Below are 16,304 nucleotides of genomic sequence, written 5' to 3'. Positions count from 1 at the left end.
CTTTTTCATAGTCTTAATAAGTATTCCGCACATAAAGTCAAAACACCACACACAATCAGTACTTTCTTTTAAATTTACTCATCTCTAAAAGATTCTATCTAGTCTAATTAGATAAGTTTATTTCCAACCTACAAAAAACCCCACAGTGGCACAGAGAAGTGATACTTCTATGAATGGAATTGCCATGCTTGAGGAATTCAAACACGTTTTCATGCAACAGCACCCTTCAAAATACGTGATTTTTTTTTAATGTAGTTAATATCTTCTCTTTCTTGAGCTGGTGCCATCTGTTTATACTCCGTGGGCTGGAGCAAGAAGTATGCTCTGATGTATACTGTCATATACACTGCTGCTAGACACTGAAACAATCCAAGTTGACAGAAAGAAGCCACTGGATGAAATGGGTGATGAAGCCCTAACATAGCGCTCTGAGCTCCCTGGTCAAGAGACAAGGACAAAGGTCTGGCTCTCGGTGGTGCTTGCATCTGTGAGGGCCTAGAAGTAATTTACTTGAATAAATTACTACTCGTTTGAGGGGGTTTTTTTTGTTTGTTTCCTTCATGTTACTATATTCAAACTACACAAGTTTCAGTAAAGCAGAAAAATAAATTAGTAACCACAATGTTAAACCCTCCTGATCAACTACCATCCAAGATGGATAAAAAAAAATAGAGCCAGGAGGAAAACCTGCACCAAAAGGAAAAGAAACAAGAGGTTACATGACTAATGGGAGGGTACAACACTCAAGAAGGTATTTAGATAGTTATTTAGCCTGTAAAGTTGTAATGCCACATCTGTAAGCAAACTGGCAAATAACCATGCCTGGTATGAGAAATTCAAGAAGTGGAAGGAAGGAAGTGGAAGGAATTCAAGAAGTGGAAGGAATATATTTGTCAGAGTCACTTGTTAATTACTCAGGAGCCCAATTATCACAGACACAAGAAGCGTCCCTTGCCTCCAAGCTGCCACTAATCCTTCCTCCAGCAGACCACAAGCACTCCCATGGAAATGTCACAATTCCCTGACGGAGAAGGAGAATCGCTCCCTCTTTTCCCCTTAATTTTAACCTACACTGCCATATTGTCTTGGAAACAGCACTCTGAAATTCCATGATGTACAGGTTCAAGTCCCCATGAACTTGCCAGCTTCTTTAAGCCCAGTGAAAGAACTAAGGGCTTGTTAAAATCTCCACCTTCTGCCCCTTGCCACAGTCCACTGGGGCAGGGGCCTGCGAGTTATTCTTGATGCTCAGTTTTGAGCCTGCTTGCTCAGAAAAAAGCATTTGCCAGCTGGGAAGCATAGGCACTATTAAGGAAGGTAGACATCATCTTCAAATCAAATTTCAAACAGCACCTTATATATGAAAATATTTCCTTGATAGTTACCAGGACGCCTATCATAACGAATTAAACATGCTTTAAAAAAAAAATCATTATTAAGAACCAATCTGTCAAAACAATCTTCCAGAGATAGTCTTCAATGACGACAAACTGAATATAAATTTTTGAAAGGATTAATTTTACATAGTTGCAGGGAGAGCATATTCTGAGGCTCATATTAAAGACATCCAAACCTCATTGGATACATACAAGATCAGCACAGCGACCTACAACAGCAGCCTTGTACTACATTAAGATGCAGAGAAGTTATAGCCAAGGCATTTTCAAGGACAGATATTGACTTTGATATATGAACTGTAACTGCATTAATAGTGAAAAAAATTGTCCTCTGCTACTATTTCTAGTGGATTCGTGCAGAAGAATAAACTAGAAATCGGTGATTATGCCAATGTCACGAATATGTTTGCACATCTGAAAACTTCAGGCACTAGAAAATGCTGCTTAAACAATTAAGTGTTCCAGAGATTAAAGTACACTTATCTGGAGTGTACTTTTCCAGGGCAGTCCTTACCGGGCTCAGGTTTACTTTGCTCTTAAGCAGGCAATCTACCAGCTGTAGCAGCTGCCGTGCGATAACAAGCATCCTTCAGCAGCAATTTGTCTCAGTACCGGCTCTAAGTGACTCAGCTGTTCATGTCACGCTCCAGGAGCTACTTTGCTAATATTACAGCCTTTACCCATACAGCACAGCATCATTTCCCTCCATAACCGAGGCGAGGTTTTTTGTTTGTTTGGGGTTTTGTTTAATTACTCATATCTTCTTTCTGAAACATGACACGATCACTTTGATCACCAAGGAAGCTAACTTTCACTTCTCATTGGCCACACGCAGTCTTGACTTAAAAATAAACATGTGCTAAGCCACGTGTTTTAAAATAAAGGACGTGAAGGTGAAAGCAAACTTGTAATGCAAAGGAACTTTGAGCAAGTGAAAACAATAGAAAAGCTCTATTAAAACTGAAGCAATTGTCATGCATGCTTATTTTTACATAAAATTTTCTCTTCAAGTTTTTATCCAATGAAGAGCTGTACCAGAACAGACATTAAAAAAAAAAAAAGAAGGAAAAAAAAGAAAAAAAAGAAAAAAAAAGAAAAAGGTTAATGGCAAAAAAAGCCCAAAACATAGGAGCTAGTCTTGGTGATATTTCTATAACATGAAACCTGAAACTAGCAATATGAAAAGGAATAAAGTTAAATTTTTTATAATTCTGATAGCTACCTCTGAAAAGCTGAACTCCTGGCAACATGCAATCGAAAGAATGAATGGCTTTTTTTCTTTCAAGTTTTAATTTGGGGCCAGAAGGCTTGTGGGAAACAATAAGGGGAAAGGGATTATTATTTTTTTTTCCTATAGTCAGAATCATGACTTTTCTTGGTCAACAGTACTGCATGCAGTACACAAAACTCCTGCAAAAACTAGATTATAATCCTGGATTGGGAAAATTCCAAGGAGCTGAGAAAAACAGAAGGGCAAGAGACATGACATGAGAAAATAATAAGCAGTAGGCCTGTATACACATATGGTAAAAAGATTGGAAAAGCCTGCAAATTTGAAAACTAATGCACCTGTTGACAAGCAGTAAGGGATCTCGCAGTTTTCTGTGTTCTTTACTGTTCTGTGGGCAGCTCTGACTTCCGTACCAGATTCCCCATTCTAACCCTGACTTCATCATGGTCACTCACAGGCATCAACTGGAGAAAACATCCTTGAAGAAATGTGTTCCTCTGGATGAACGCTCCCAGCGTGTACAACAAGGCCAGCAAATCTACGTGCCAACAAAAATTGTTATGTTTTCTTATGTCTCTGTAGGGCTCCAAATGACAGTAGCGCCACGTACTGAAACTGAATTAGAAACCTGCCACATCCTTATCCACCTGCTTATTCAACTGAGCTGAAAGATATTTTGACATTTTAATAGGAACAGTACTAGTAGAAACGGAAAACTTTAAGACTATTATTTTTATGACGTAGTAATACCAAGAGACTGCTATATTTGATGGAAGGATGATACTTCAAGCAGTATAAAAACCAACGTGTGCCACAGACCAGTAAAGCAGTTACGACCTTCCAGCAGCTGGTGATCCTATAGGAACACACTGTGCAATCTGGGCAGGCAGACTTGCGTAAGCTGGTTCCTATTTAAGAGCAGGCCTCTCTGGACAGAGCCTTCAGTTGTTGACTGAATAGTCCCCTGAAACCAACCCAAAGCGATTAAGCCCGGGATGAAAGCACGAAGCGGACCCTGCATAGTTTCATGCAGGGTTCATGTGGGTGCGTAACAACAGGCCTCCCAGAAGCAGTGATCCATTACAATTTATGGATGCCGCTCCCTGTAACGTGGCTGGGGAGCCCACGTGGTGCAGAGCGCTCAAGCCAACTAACTGACCTCTGTAACAGGACACCATGAACGTTCCCAGCAAACCGGCCCAGTACGGGGCTGAAAGGAAGTATTTTCTGTATGTCACACAGGTAACAGACTTAAGTACTTTATAACTGATGGACAGAAGAGTATCACACAGAAATAAAGCTTGAACTTTCTGAAAAGAAACTCAGGTGATCATCAAATCATAGAATCATTTTGGCTGGAAAAGACCCTCGGGATCATCGAGTCCAACCATTAACCCCACACTGTCACTAAACCATGTCCCTAAGAACATCATCTAAATGCCTTTCAAACACCTCCAGGGATGGTGACTCCACCGTTTCCCTGGGCAGCCTGTTCCAATGCCTCACAACCCTTCCCGTGAAGAATTTTTTCCTAATATCCAATCTAAACCTCCCCTGGCACAACTTGAGGCCATTTCCTCTTGTCCCATCACTTGCTACTTGGGAGAAGAGACCCACACCCTCCATGCTACAACCTCCTTTCAGGTGGTTGCAGACAGCGATCAGGTCTCCCCTCAGCCTCCTTTTCTCCAGGCCAAACAGCCCCAGCTCCCTCAGCTGCTCCTCATCACACTTGTGCTCCAGGCCCCTCACCAGCTTCATCACCTCCTCTTCACTCTTTCCAGGTACTCAATGTCTAAGTTTAAACCTTACACCGTACCTGGTATTACCTGAAATCAGTAATCCCACCCACAAAAGCATGATACAGATGCAAGCATGCTTCGAATCATTATATAAAATAATAAAATATATAGCAGAGTTGAGAATTTTACCAGTGTGTTTTTATCTTATTAGGTGTTAACAATTATGTACGTGGCTGTGTAGGCACACACGAGCTGGGTGCTGTGTTTCTACAGGATGGCAACAATACATGGGACTCCGCAGAGCATTCCGAGTCTCCCACAGAGCTACAGCAAGAATTTTAAAATCTGCAAAAGGAGTGTCAAAACCAGTGGAACTCAGCAGGAGTTTTTCAGGTGGTGGTATATTATGTGTATAGAATGTAATAGTACAATTGCAGAGCATAACAGCACGACCAGACAGCTAAAAAATTGCCAACTGAGCCTGTAATATTGGATAACAATGAATTAGCATTGCCACGTTGAAGAAAAGCATCAGAATGAAACTGCAAGTTTAGCATAATAGGAAAGTTATGATATTCCAGTTTATATGATAACATGATGCATTACCTGATAGATAAAACACAGAAACCTAAACGTATACATCCCTGGCTTGCCTGAGGCTGAAACTAAGCAGAAGTAACAGAATTCAGCTGAATCATGCACTCTTGTGCTGCAGAAATCAAGTATTAATCATCTTCTAAAAATCTGACTTTTTTATGGTGGTCACGTGAAAATTCTGAGCAGAAGCGTATCAAATAGCCTGTCAAATCTGAAAAATTTAGGCTCAGGAAAGATATAAACCGGCTAAGCTTCTGTTCAGCTTACTAACAATGGTATTGTTAAAAAGGATTGCTGAAGTTTTAACCTATAATTTTCACTAAACACAAAGAAAGTTCCCTTTCACATTCCCACACAACGACTAGCAAGTGTATGATCTTAAGGGAAAGAGACGAAGTGCAGAACGGCGGGTGAACATACAGAAACAAAATGCTTGGTTACATAAAGAAACATCAAGCTCATTAATCTAGCAGTCTGGGCTAGTCTCCACATTTCTCACACTCCCAACTGTGATGCTGTATATTTTAAGGGCAAACTGCACACTAAGCAAAGAAAAAAAAAATTTTTTAAAAAAAAATAAAAAATGACAAAACCAAAAAGCATTCATACAGATAACTGGTGTGCTCCATTTATATATATTTTTTGTTTACATTGCCTTCTTCTGTGGTGCTTTTGCAGACAGAAGACCACTATGGAAGAAACTTATTTATTTTGTAAACTTCATGCCACCCTACTAAACTGCAGATATTATTTTTAGTTCTAGCACTAAGCAGACTGGGAATCCGAGGCACAGTGCCAGGATGTAAACCCACTCCTTCTGAGCTGGCTCTAATCATATTGCCTTGCTCCCACTCTGCTCCCCTGTTTAGGTCAGCAAATTTCCTCAGGGCTAAATCTGAATACATGCACACATATGCCGTGCATAATCTGGGTGTGTTTCCTCATAAATAATTCAGATAAAAGCGTGATGTGCTTCTCCTACTGAAAGGCCCACTTTATTTTCTCTTTTGGCAAGGTTTGCCCAAAAAAGTGCTGCTGAAGAGTAGCCAACATCTTGCCTCTATTTATAATGTAGCTGGTTTACAAAAAGAAAAAAAGTGGATCCTCTTTTGCAAACTGTTTTGTACTGGACAAGCTTGCAGTCCTGCTGCACAGAAAATTAGTGGACTCTCATTGAATATGACCACAAAGTCAGGCCAGAAGTTTTTTCTACAAAATGGATACTTATTTAAAATCTTCCTCTAAAAAAAAGTCTTGTACACAAGCTTACACCAAATGTTCCAGGAAAAGCAGTATTTTCCACAGAAAGCTCTCCTGTCAGATGCTATGGGATTTGCACGTATAAGCAACAATTTAAGCATATTAAATTATGGGTTTTGGTTTGTTTTTGTTTGTTGTTGTTTGGCAAGGGGTTTTTTTGGTTGTTTTGGGGTTTTTAAGTATAGTTACAGGAAACTGTTTTGCAATTTGTATCCTAAACTGCTTAGATTGCCACAGAAGTATCATGACACCGAGGGCAGTCTGGTATTTATCTCCATTGCCAAGCATGGTGGCAGGTCGTACTCTCAATCCCTTCTCCTTCTAATCTGCACACTAGCAGAAATGATTTTTTTTTTCCCCCCACCTTAGACTACCGGAGTCATAATTTTGCAGGCGATGACAAATCTGGGACAAGCAGGAATTGCAGAGCTTTGTACATGTACTGCAATCCACCTGTGGACATCAACCTGAAGGTCATACACCAGCTTTCAGCGCAGGGTTTAGCTGGAGTTCATGTGCTGCTTTCCTTCTACCCTTCCAGCCGAGCGGTCCTAAAGAAAGGAACTGGTTCCTCTCTGGCAAAGACGGCTCTGTTAGATATGTACTACCCTACTTCTATTTTTATTTAGAAATCCTACCGTAACTCGAGTTGTTAGGAATAATCAAGCCAAAGCAAGGACAAACTATGAGAAGGCATATAAAAATATGTTTCAATGAGTTAGCTTTGCATGTGATAGTCTTTCATTGCTCTGTTACTGAATATTTACTCTAGTTCAGAAATACTCAAGAACCCACAGAGCACTGACTGCTCCCAAAGTTCCTGTGACATTGCTTTTTTTTTTTTTTAAATGAACATAACAGGAAACCCATCTTGGCATCACAGAGTACATGAAATATATTTAACATCAGCATCCTAAAAAACAAATATTTATTCATCTTGCTAGGAAAAGCGAAATTGTGAACAGTCTGGAAGGCAGTCATTGCTATGCCCCAGAGGATAATATTCTGATTTCCCACAACATGTTTTTCATTGCATCAAGGATCTCTAAACAGCACTGTACAGATCTACACATCCTTGCCAAGAGGAGAAATGAATTGAAATAAAACACAAGCCCAGTCATTTTAACAGAGAAAGCTGCTTTTTAAGGTTTATCAACGTGCAAAAATGAACTTCACAACTGAAATAAACTTTAAAAGTCAGCTGTAGTGGGAGGGGGAAAACCACAGAGCCAGGGATGGTGAAGCTGGGAAAAAGCCACACTTCCACGGTGTTGGGTTTATCTTATCCAATATCTTCTGCAAGTCTTTCACACAGGCTTTGAACAAGGAAGTCTCTCATGTTTGCATTTTAAATTTATTTAATCCTTCGGAAAAGTGTCACGTGCCCAATACTGTAGAATCCTTCCTATCTTCAGCAGTTCTGAAGACGCAGAACAAGAAAAATCTTACCATACTGCCCTTCTAAATTTCCAGAAAAGATCATTTGTAAAAGCCTACCTAATTTTGAAGAGAAAAAACAATAAACAAGGAAATTAGGGATTCCATGAGAAAGCAACCAGATTTGAGTGGAAATGAAGACAACTCACTATTACAAGTAACTTGTAAAGTCAGGAAACGTGATTTAGTAGATACAATTCCTCCAAAGCACTAAGCAGAGCCATTTTTTAAAAAATCAAAATAAAAATAATTTTTCTTTTTTTGCAGTGGTTCAACCGAAATATTTTGTCTGTCTTACAAACAATCCAAACCAAAGGGAATTGTAATACATCTAGATAACTTCTTATTAGTGTGTGACAACTTTCAGAGGCTCTGAACTGAAAAATAAAATTTAAGACAAGTTATACACGTACTTACTATTTGCCATCTACCTCGTCTGAACGGTCTTCATGGTACAACAGCCTTTGAAGAACACATTGTAGGTTTTTTTTCTGTTGACGCCAATAACTAAAACTACGTAGAAGGACAGAAAAGCCATGTTTAAGCAAGCGCTGCAGCTGAAGCCAACACACAAAGTTTCACCCCAGGATGGTAAAATGATACCTAGAGGCCCCACTGCTGCCATGGGTTTCCCTTTTTTGCCCAGAGAGGGTCTCCTTGGGGAGCGGCAGAAATCCCAGCAGCACCATACCCTCCAGGAGAGGACTGAGTAATTAACTGTGTTCAGAATGAAGAGTAATTGGATTTTTCAAGACATATAGTTAACTCTTACAAAGACATAAAAGTTGAGACTCTAATATGGGCTAAAACGAGCCCTTTGGGGTGAATGCATGCGGTTTTGTTTGCTTGTTTGGTTTTTCATGTCCTTTTCCCTGCAGTCCTAAATATTCTACTAGGACTAATCCCCTACGGCACAAACAGGCTTACCTCTGACCGATGCCAAAAAGACTCAACCGCCACATCTACAGGACCACCAAATTTGTTTGTTTGCCCACCTCACCTAGTTAATACACCTGGAAAGGGGCGAGGAAAAACAAACCAACCAACCAACCAACACCATGTTTGTGGATGAAAACATGCATATCCAAAACTGATGCATGTTCTCTGGTACCCAAAACAGATCACATAAACGGGAGGTCACGTACTTCATCTATCCCTGGGGCAACTACTTCCACACTTCATGCTTTCTGCCCCTCTCTGACATTCTGTATTGCCTTTTTGCACTCTGAAGACACCTTCAGGGCAGATTTAGTTGTTCATGACACGATCGTACGCTATCGTCCATTACTAATGCCCTAATTTATTTTGGAACCCACGTTATTGCACGTGGTCTTGATGTACCTATTTGTGTCAGAACATAAGGTGACAAATATTACAGTCTATACAGAACAGAAAAGTACAAATCCTGTTTATCAATTAAGTCACTTGGCGGCCTTAAATCTGCTCTCCAGCTGCCCTCAAACACCACGTTATTTAATGATCTATACAAGACTTCCAGTAGGTCTGGTTTTTCTACCCAGTCATCTCCTTGTGGTCTCTAAAGGCATCTCAGAACAGTGCAGAATGTGAAGCCAGATGATACCAAAATTCACATACGGGACAAATGATAAAAGCTACACGGAAATAAATTCTTTTTTTTTTTTCTTCTACCTGAACTTCAAATAGTATATGAAACCACAAAGGAAACAAAACCAGGTGGCAGAGGACAGCTGCCACCAAGAGGGGACCATGCCAACACTGCTGAAAATAATGCATGACCTATAGCTTAGACAGCAATCTCCATGATCAACACCCAAAATTCATGACTGTATTCACTACTTTACCTAAGAAAAACTCAAGAGGCTCAGGGAGTTCCAGGCAAATGGGGAAGACGGATGGAAGAGATGCAGGGAAGGCTGAGCTGTGCACATCAAATGCTACACCAAACTCTAGCAAAGAGTCGAGGTGGGCAGGAGTGAGTCAAATTACTATTCTAAGGTGACTGTCTAGAAATTGAATCTTTTTAGCATTCACTTTCATAAGCACCAGCTTCAAGCATTTTGGTCTGAGATTTTTACCGTCCCTAAAAATCAGACCCTCCCTGTTGCCAAGACATACATAAACTAGTCAATCCTTTTGGAAGTCAATTTTCTTTTTAATTATTTTTTAAGAGGAACTGCCTCTACATTTGAAAAACAGGACAGAAAAACATACAAACAGATAACCAGAAGAGAAGCCTTGATTTGGCACACACAGATGCTCCAAGTTCCTTTCTTTAAATAAAACAGCCTTATTATCCAATCGCTCTGTTACTTACAGCCACTCTCAGTGAGCTTACATCATTTTATATCTTTATCATTCTATATTTTATTTTGCCTTTCTGAAAATACAATCCTCCATAGGATTGCTTCTACTTTCCAAATAACGGGGTGGTTTTCAGGAACTGCAAAAGGAAAAAGGAATTAATTCTTTCTACAAACAAAGCAGACACGATAGTATTTAAAACAATTCTCTCTTTCCTCTCTTAAACATTAATGAAGGATAAAAAGGCTACCTATCAGCATTCAGAAACAGGTTAACAGTTTAAACGGTTTTATTATTTCTTCTGTTTGTGATGTGGCAGAGAATTATCATGGAGAAGATGTTCAAAACTGGAACTCAAAAAGAGTTCAACAAGCCTAAAGTGAGGAGCACTCTCCTTTTCAGAAAAAAAAAGTGCGAAATCTATCATTAAGGAAAACAAAAATGAAACCTTACGCTCCCAACTTTCAGTTCCACTTCTCAAGTCTTAAGCCAGACACTGTTAAAAAAAAAATAAAAATAAAAATAAAAATAAAGGAGCGCAAGAGTTTTCATCCAAGGCTGTGTAGCCCATGTGGGCTGGGGACAATGAGGCTGCTCACCAAACAATTCTGCACTCATTGCAAGCTTTTAGCATCCATGCTTTGTATTGAGTCATTTCTTTTCAGTTTGTCACCTCATGAATGAAATTCTGACCCACACAAAGTTGGAGAAATTTTTTTTTGTCTCTCTATGACTTGTTTTCTTCATAAAACTGGGACGAGCTATCTTTCTCATAGAAAAGTGTTACCTCTGTCCTCTGCAATCAAAGTGCACTTGAGTCGATTTAGGAACAAAACTCTGCATCTCTCTCATTTCTTGCAGAATCCTTCAAAACCCAGAGCCCATCTTTTTTTATCCAGCCTGTTATACCTATTCAAAACAGAGCTTATCAGATGAGTCAATCTGTGCAACGTTTTACTATGAAGTGCAACGAGGCTGTACCTATGTACTTAATATTCCAAGAATTTGCTACCATTCAGACCGTGCTCCTGTCACATAAAAATCAAAGCACAAAAGAAATATGAATGTAAAGGTCACGAACTACCAACTCTCTTTTTCAAATGTTTCTAACTTCCATTCTTCAGTAAGAAGCTTCACAGAACTCGATATTATTACAGCATAAAAGCCTTCTTTGAACAGCTAAAATGAAAGAGTTTGTATTGATGCCTTGTTTTTCAGAATAAACTGTCTTACAGCCTTGCTTTACTGAAATACATTTTCTACAGACTATTAACGCACTTGGAATAGACAAACATGACAAAGCAAGGATCTGGGTTACAGGCAGGCTGCCTCTGGCTCTTCTCTCTCACCATCTACCTCTCCAGTTCTTATCACAGCTTTACTTTGTCAGCAAAATGCTCCATTATTTCTGCTTTGCCTTGAGACAGCCTAGTCCCCCTAAGACATGGTTACAGCAGAATATCACAGCTACAGATTTTACACAAAAAGCTCAATCCTACCGAGGTCTGTGCATGACAACATTATTTTTTTCACAGCCAGCTTGGATTAGTTTTGAAACCCCATAACGATATATTTGGATCATTGCTTATGAGGTTTCTACAAGAAACATGAAATGCATCCAAGTAAGTTCTTGCTTAAGTGGAGGAGACAACTATCTTCACTAACAAGAATCAATTATAGTATAACCAGATACAGGATGCCAGTCTAAGTTAAAAAAAAATAAAAAACCCCAGGCTTATTCACGTTTCAAGAAGAAAATGCACAATCTAGATCAGCATAGTAATTAAAAAAAAAAGTGCAGAAAGAGATCAGACCATAAGCTTCTCCCCTAGAGAACAGTGAACTCAAGGCAGTTGTCAAACAGCATTGATTCATTTCACACAATTAAAATCTGGTTTACAGAATAAAATCAGTATTTCATGGTAAAAATCTATTGAAGTTGAGACTGAAAACACTAACCAAAAGGGCTTTTCTTGGTGGCTGGGAGAAGGGCATGCCTGATATATTTATAAACGCTAACTTTTGGTTTAAGAAAAAAAAAAAAAAATCTCTTCCTGGGGTTGTGAAGAAAATCTGCCAAATATAAAATGAGACAATGCTGTCATTTGATGTCTACAGGCTGACTCCATGCATCCTAGACAATTCTCAAGTGACGGCAATACAAAACTAACAAATCTCTGGCTGCTATTCAGAAGCTACTAGCCAGCACTAAACCAGACAACTACCCTCATCCACTTCAGCTGGCTGCTGCTTTGAGAAGTTATGAGGAGTGGCAAAGACACGAATAATTCTGAGGAAAAAAGTAAAAAACTTCTGCTCCCATACTCACCAGTCCAACAGCTCCAGAATTTTTCTCTCCCCTTGTAAATAAAGGGCAAAAGAAAGAGACTCCCCCCCACCCCGGCCAATAAAAGCATTTTAGCATCCACCCCCACACCTACAGCTGAGCTGTGGGTTCGACACTGCCAAAGTACTGCTCCAGAACAGGAGTCGACCCACTGGCTCCTACTTTTCAGCTTTCCCTACAATTTGCTGGCTTTCAAATAAAATGTAAAGATTATTTCAGACCACCTCACTCTCTCTCATTTTCTTTCAGTCACAGCAAGTAACATTAAAAAAATGTTATCTTCCCGCTTGATGTTATCAGAGCACATATCGTATTGGCTTTTTATTGGTTGTCTGCTAAAGAAATTTGCAGGGAATAGCAAAAAGTATTGCTTTTTTCCTGCGAACAGCAGTCCCTTTCGTGGTCACAGGGAACACACGTGCAGCCTAGACCCTGCACACCACCACTGGTGGACAAAACGATGGGCTCGAAGCCAAAATTTTCATTGTCAACTACATTGTTTTATGAATTACTGTGCCAGCATTAATCTCTTGGAAGTCAATCGTTATTCTCTCACTTCCATAATTTACATCTACTGTTAAAAATTACGGCTAGCTGCCTTCTAACTCAAAGACCACGCGACATCTCCTGCACCGTTCCTTCGTTCCAGAGCGACTGCTGAACTTAAAACTACCCAGACTTTGGTACTACCCCTGGCTTTATGGTTATCTCCAGCTAGCCTGAAGTCAGCATAGCTGCTGAAAAGGCAATCCCCCCCCTTCTTTTTGGTCACTCATTGCCATTTTGTTCCTCTTGCTGTAAACGGCATTAGGGTCGTGTAGTAAAGCAAACGAGGGAAGCGGTTTGGAACTAACCCAGCGATGGTGGGGGAAAAGCCAAGTTTAACGCCCGTCAACTCCCTGGTCCTGTTCGCCGTGCGGCTGCACAAACAGTTGTGCTGCCACGAGGACGAAGCCGAGAGGAAGGAACGAGAGGTCGAGGTTTGAAGAGGACAAGATCACCCCTCTCAGGAGCGGTGCCAACTTACGTCGGCTGGAAGCGAGTAAGGCCCAAGATGGAAAATGAGGTCGCCTTAAAATAACAGCCGTGCAAAATACTTTCTAAGCTAATGCGCACCACGAAGCTCACATAACCGATATGAAACAGAAGCACGTACTTAAAGATGTTGAAAGCGTGCGTCTACTTTATAACAAACAATTAAGAGCTTCGAAAGAAGATTTCCAGAGCTAGCAACCTGCAGCCTGATTTCATCTGCTCGGGACTAGCCTTAAGCACAGATCAAGAGCTAGAGATCTGCACAGACTTAGCCAACCAAGCCTCAACGACTGGTAACAAAACTCGGGAGGGGGGAAAATAATTCCACCTTCTTTTCCTTTTGATGCCTTAAAAAAAACCTGCCTGGTAGTAAGATACTTGTGAATCACATCGCTGCCTGTGTGTCTACTAGTCCTACTATAGTTCTTGGTCTGGAAATCACGTGCTGAGTAACCCTCACGCAAGGGACTTATTCACTAATGATAAGAACATTAAAAAAAAAAAAATCTTGACAGCTAAAATTTAGACAATCTTGTCAGAGCAAGATCAGAGCTTATCAAAGGGAACTTGTTCTCACTAATAACTTCCTTCAACAGGAAGATTTTACCTATAGCATCAATTTGATTTAATTCCATGCACATAAGCACATTTTCCTCCACGAGGAAAGACGGGAAGACATATGGACAAAAAGTTTAGTCAGAAATAGTCTCCCAAATAGAAACGTACATAGTATTTTGCATGTTCAGAAGAGTAATAAGGATCCGCTATCTCGCAGCATGAGGTTGTCTTACAAACTCATGGTACCGAGGCAGACCTACCCCATAAATCAATTTGATTCAACATCTTCCACCAACAGCAGGAACCTAGGATGCCTACAGCCCATACAGTCAGACTCCTAAAAGCACATTCGGGCTCCTCCCTTGCCAGGCACGATCCTCTCCGTTTCACGCTCTTCCTGCGTGCTCTCTCCTGGCAAAGCGCAAGGGTGGCAGCGGTTGCCAGCAACTTAAATGTAGTTACCTCCACTTGGGATACTGCCTGTCCTATCTTTGATGATGGCTCAAGCCACAGCTATGTATGCAATCTAAATCCCTCGCATGTCATAATCTCTGGCAGTATGTTGGCTCAAATAAAAATTAATATACTGAGAACTTTTCAGTCATTTTCTTAATATTTCTTACCCTGTTCACTTTTTTTTTTAAAAAAAAAAAAAGAAACCAAAGCAACTGTTCAGTAGATCTAGTAAGTCAACTAACTGGTTTCAGTAAAATTCAGCACTTCTAATTGCACGCATTTTTCCTCCATATACGTCTGTGAACTGAGGGGAATGTGTCTTAACATACTGAGCCAAAGGACTGCTACCGAAAGGCCTTTTTATTGCTGTCACCACGCGAAATCAGCAATCAAACCTACTCATCAAACCGCCGTCGCTCACATACTCTAAAACAGGGAGGAGAAAGAATTGTGCTGCACATTTGATACACAAGCCAAAGCCTGTTAGAGAGTCAGGAAAATACAGTCCTACTGTTAGGTCTTTTTTTTTTTTTCCAGTTGGCACTTTATCAACAATGTCTCCACCCAAACCTTGGTTGTTTGCAGCAGTACCGAGTGTGCCTGAGCACGGCCAGGTGTCCTTAGCATGACCCACGAGCAAAACAAGGGCCCACTGGTCACAAATGATGGTTTCCGCATGAAAACACTGCCCTCGCTACTCAATTTCTTCCCAACACTTACACCACCGTAAGGACGGTCTAGCACAAATCCTGCGTTTTGCTCACAGAGCAAATTGCGCGCTCGCCGCTGAGCCGCTGCACGATGCCAGGCCCTCCCTACGGAAGGGAGACCGAAGAGAAAGAAAGGGGCCCCATCTCCCAGCTCATCCTTCGCAGAGGCTGGTACCCGCAGGCCGGCAGGCGGACGCACCGTGCGCTCGGGGCAGGGGGTGGCACAGCACCCCACGGCCGCGCGGGACCGCGCCCCCCACCCCGCTCTCTGCGGCCCCCGGGGGCGCTGCAGCCGCCCGAGCAGCTCGGCGCGCCGCAGGTGCAGCCCCGGGACGGCTGCCCCGGGGAGAGCGCAGCGGGCACGGCCGGCCCCGGGGACGCTCCCCCGTGCCTCGCCACGGGTGGGTGTGTTGCGGGCGTTACGGTCTCGCAGCGCCTCGCAAGCGCTGCCCTGCCCCGTCCCAACACACCGACCCCCCTCTGCCATTGCGGGGTCCCGTTCCGGCGAGGGGGGAAGGAAGCAAAGCGCGGGGGAAACCTCGGGCAGCGCCCCCTCCCTCTGCCCCCGCCGCCACTCGCCTGGTTGGGGTCGGTGGCCCGGAAGACGTGGCAGGCCATGGGGGAGTCGGGGTTGTCGGGCTGCGCCTTGATCAGGTAGGCGAAGTAGGTAAGGTCGTGGCTGTTGTGGATGAAGCGGGCGATGTGCTGCGCCTTGTGCTCGAAGATGAAGACGGCGGGCGCGGGGCTGGCGGGGCGGCCGGGGCCGGCGGCGGGGCCGGGGCTGGCGGGGCCGGCGGGCACACAGCGCAGCGAGGGGGAGCCCAGCAGCAGCAGCACCTCCCGCGCCGGCACCGCGCTGCCCAGGGCGCCGCCGGGCTCCTGCCGCTGCCCGCGGCGGCGGATCTCTGCCATCAGCCAGGGCAGCATGGGCAGCGTGGTGCGCCGGTCCAGGCACGACGAGCCCACATACCACAGCCTGAAACGCTTCTCCCCGGCTGGCGCCGGCTGCGGCTCGGGCTCGGGCTCCGGCTCCAGGGGGTGGGAGAGCGGCTCGCCCTCTCCTCGCTTCTCCATGGTGGGTCCCCGGGCGGAGGGCGCGGCGCTCGGCGCCCGCTTGCCCCCGGCGCCAGGTGCAGCCGGCGGGGCCTGCGCTCGGCCGGGGCCGCCGCTAAGCGTGCATCCCGCCGGGTGCGTCTGCGGAGCCGCGCCGCCTCCCTGCCTACCCGTGCGGGGTCAGCCCGCGGGGAGGGA

The 16,304-nt window shown here is 43.0% G+C and overlaps 1 protein-coding gene across 1 annotated transcript in view; it reads right to left on the bottom strand.

The window, feature by feature from the left end:
• Positions 1-16,304, bottom strand: part of TBC1D4 (TBC1 domain family member 4) — a 111,182-nt gene extending 94,878 nt beyond the window's left edge. Inside the window, exon 1 of the mRNA XM_065631485.1 lies at positions 15,633-16,304. Coding sequence (XP_065487557.1) covers positions 15,633-16,127 — 495 coding nt within the window. The 5' untranslated portion in view covers positions 16,128-16,304. The remainder of the gene's footprint in view (positions 1-15,632) is intronic.

This window comes from Caloenas nicobarica, chromosome 1 (genome assembly GCF_036013445.1).
Source record: "Caloenas nicobarica isolate bCalNic1 chromosome 1, bCalNic1.hap1, whole genome shotgun sequence".
NCBI lineage: Eukaryota > Metazoa > Chordata > Aves > Columbiformes > Columbidae > Caloenas > Caloenas nicobarica.
This window is presented reverse-complemented; position numbering and strand designations above follow the sequence as displayed.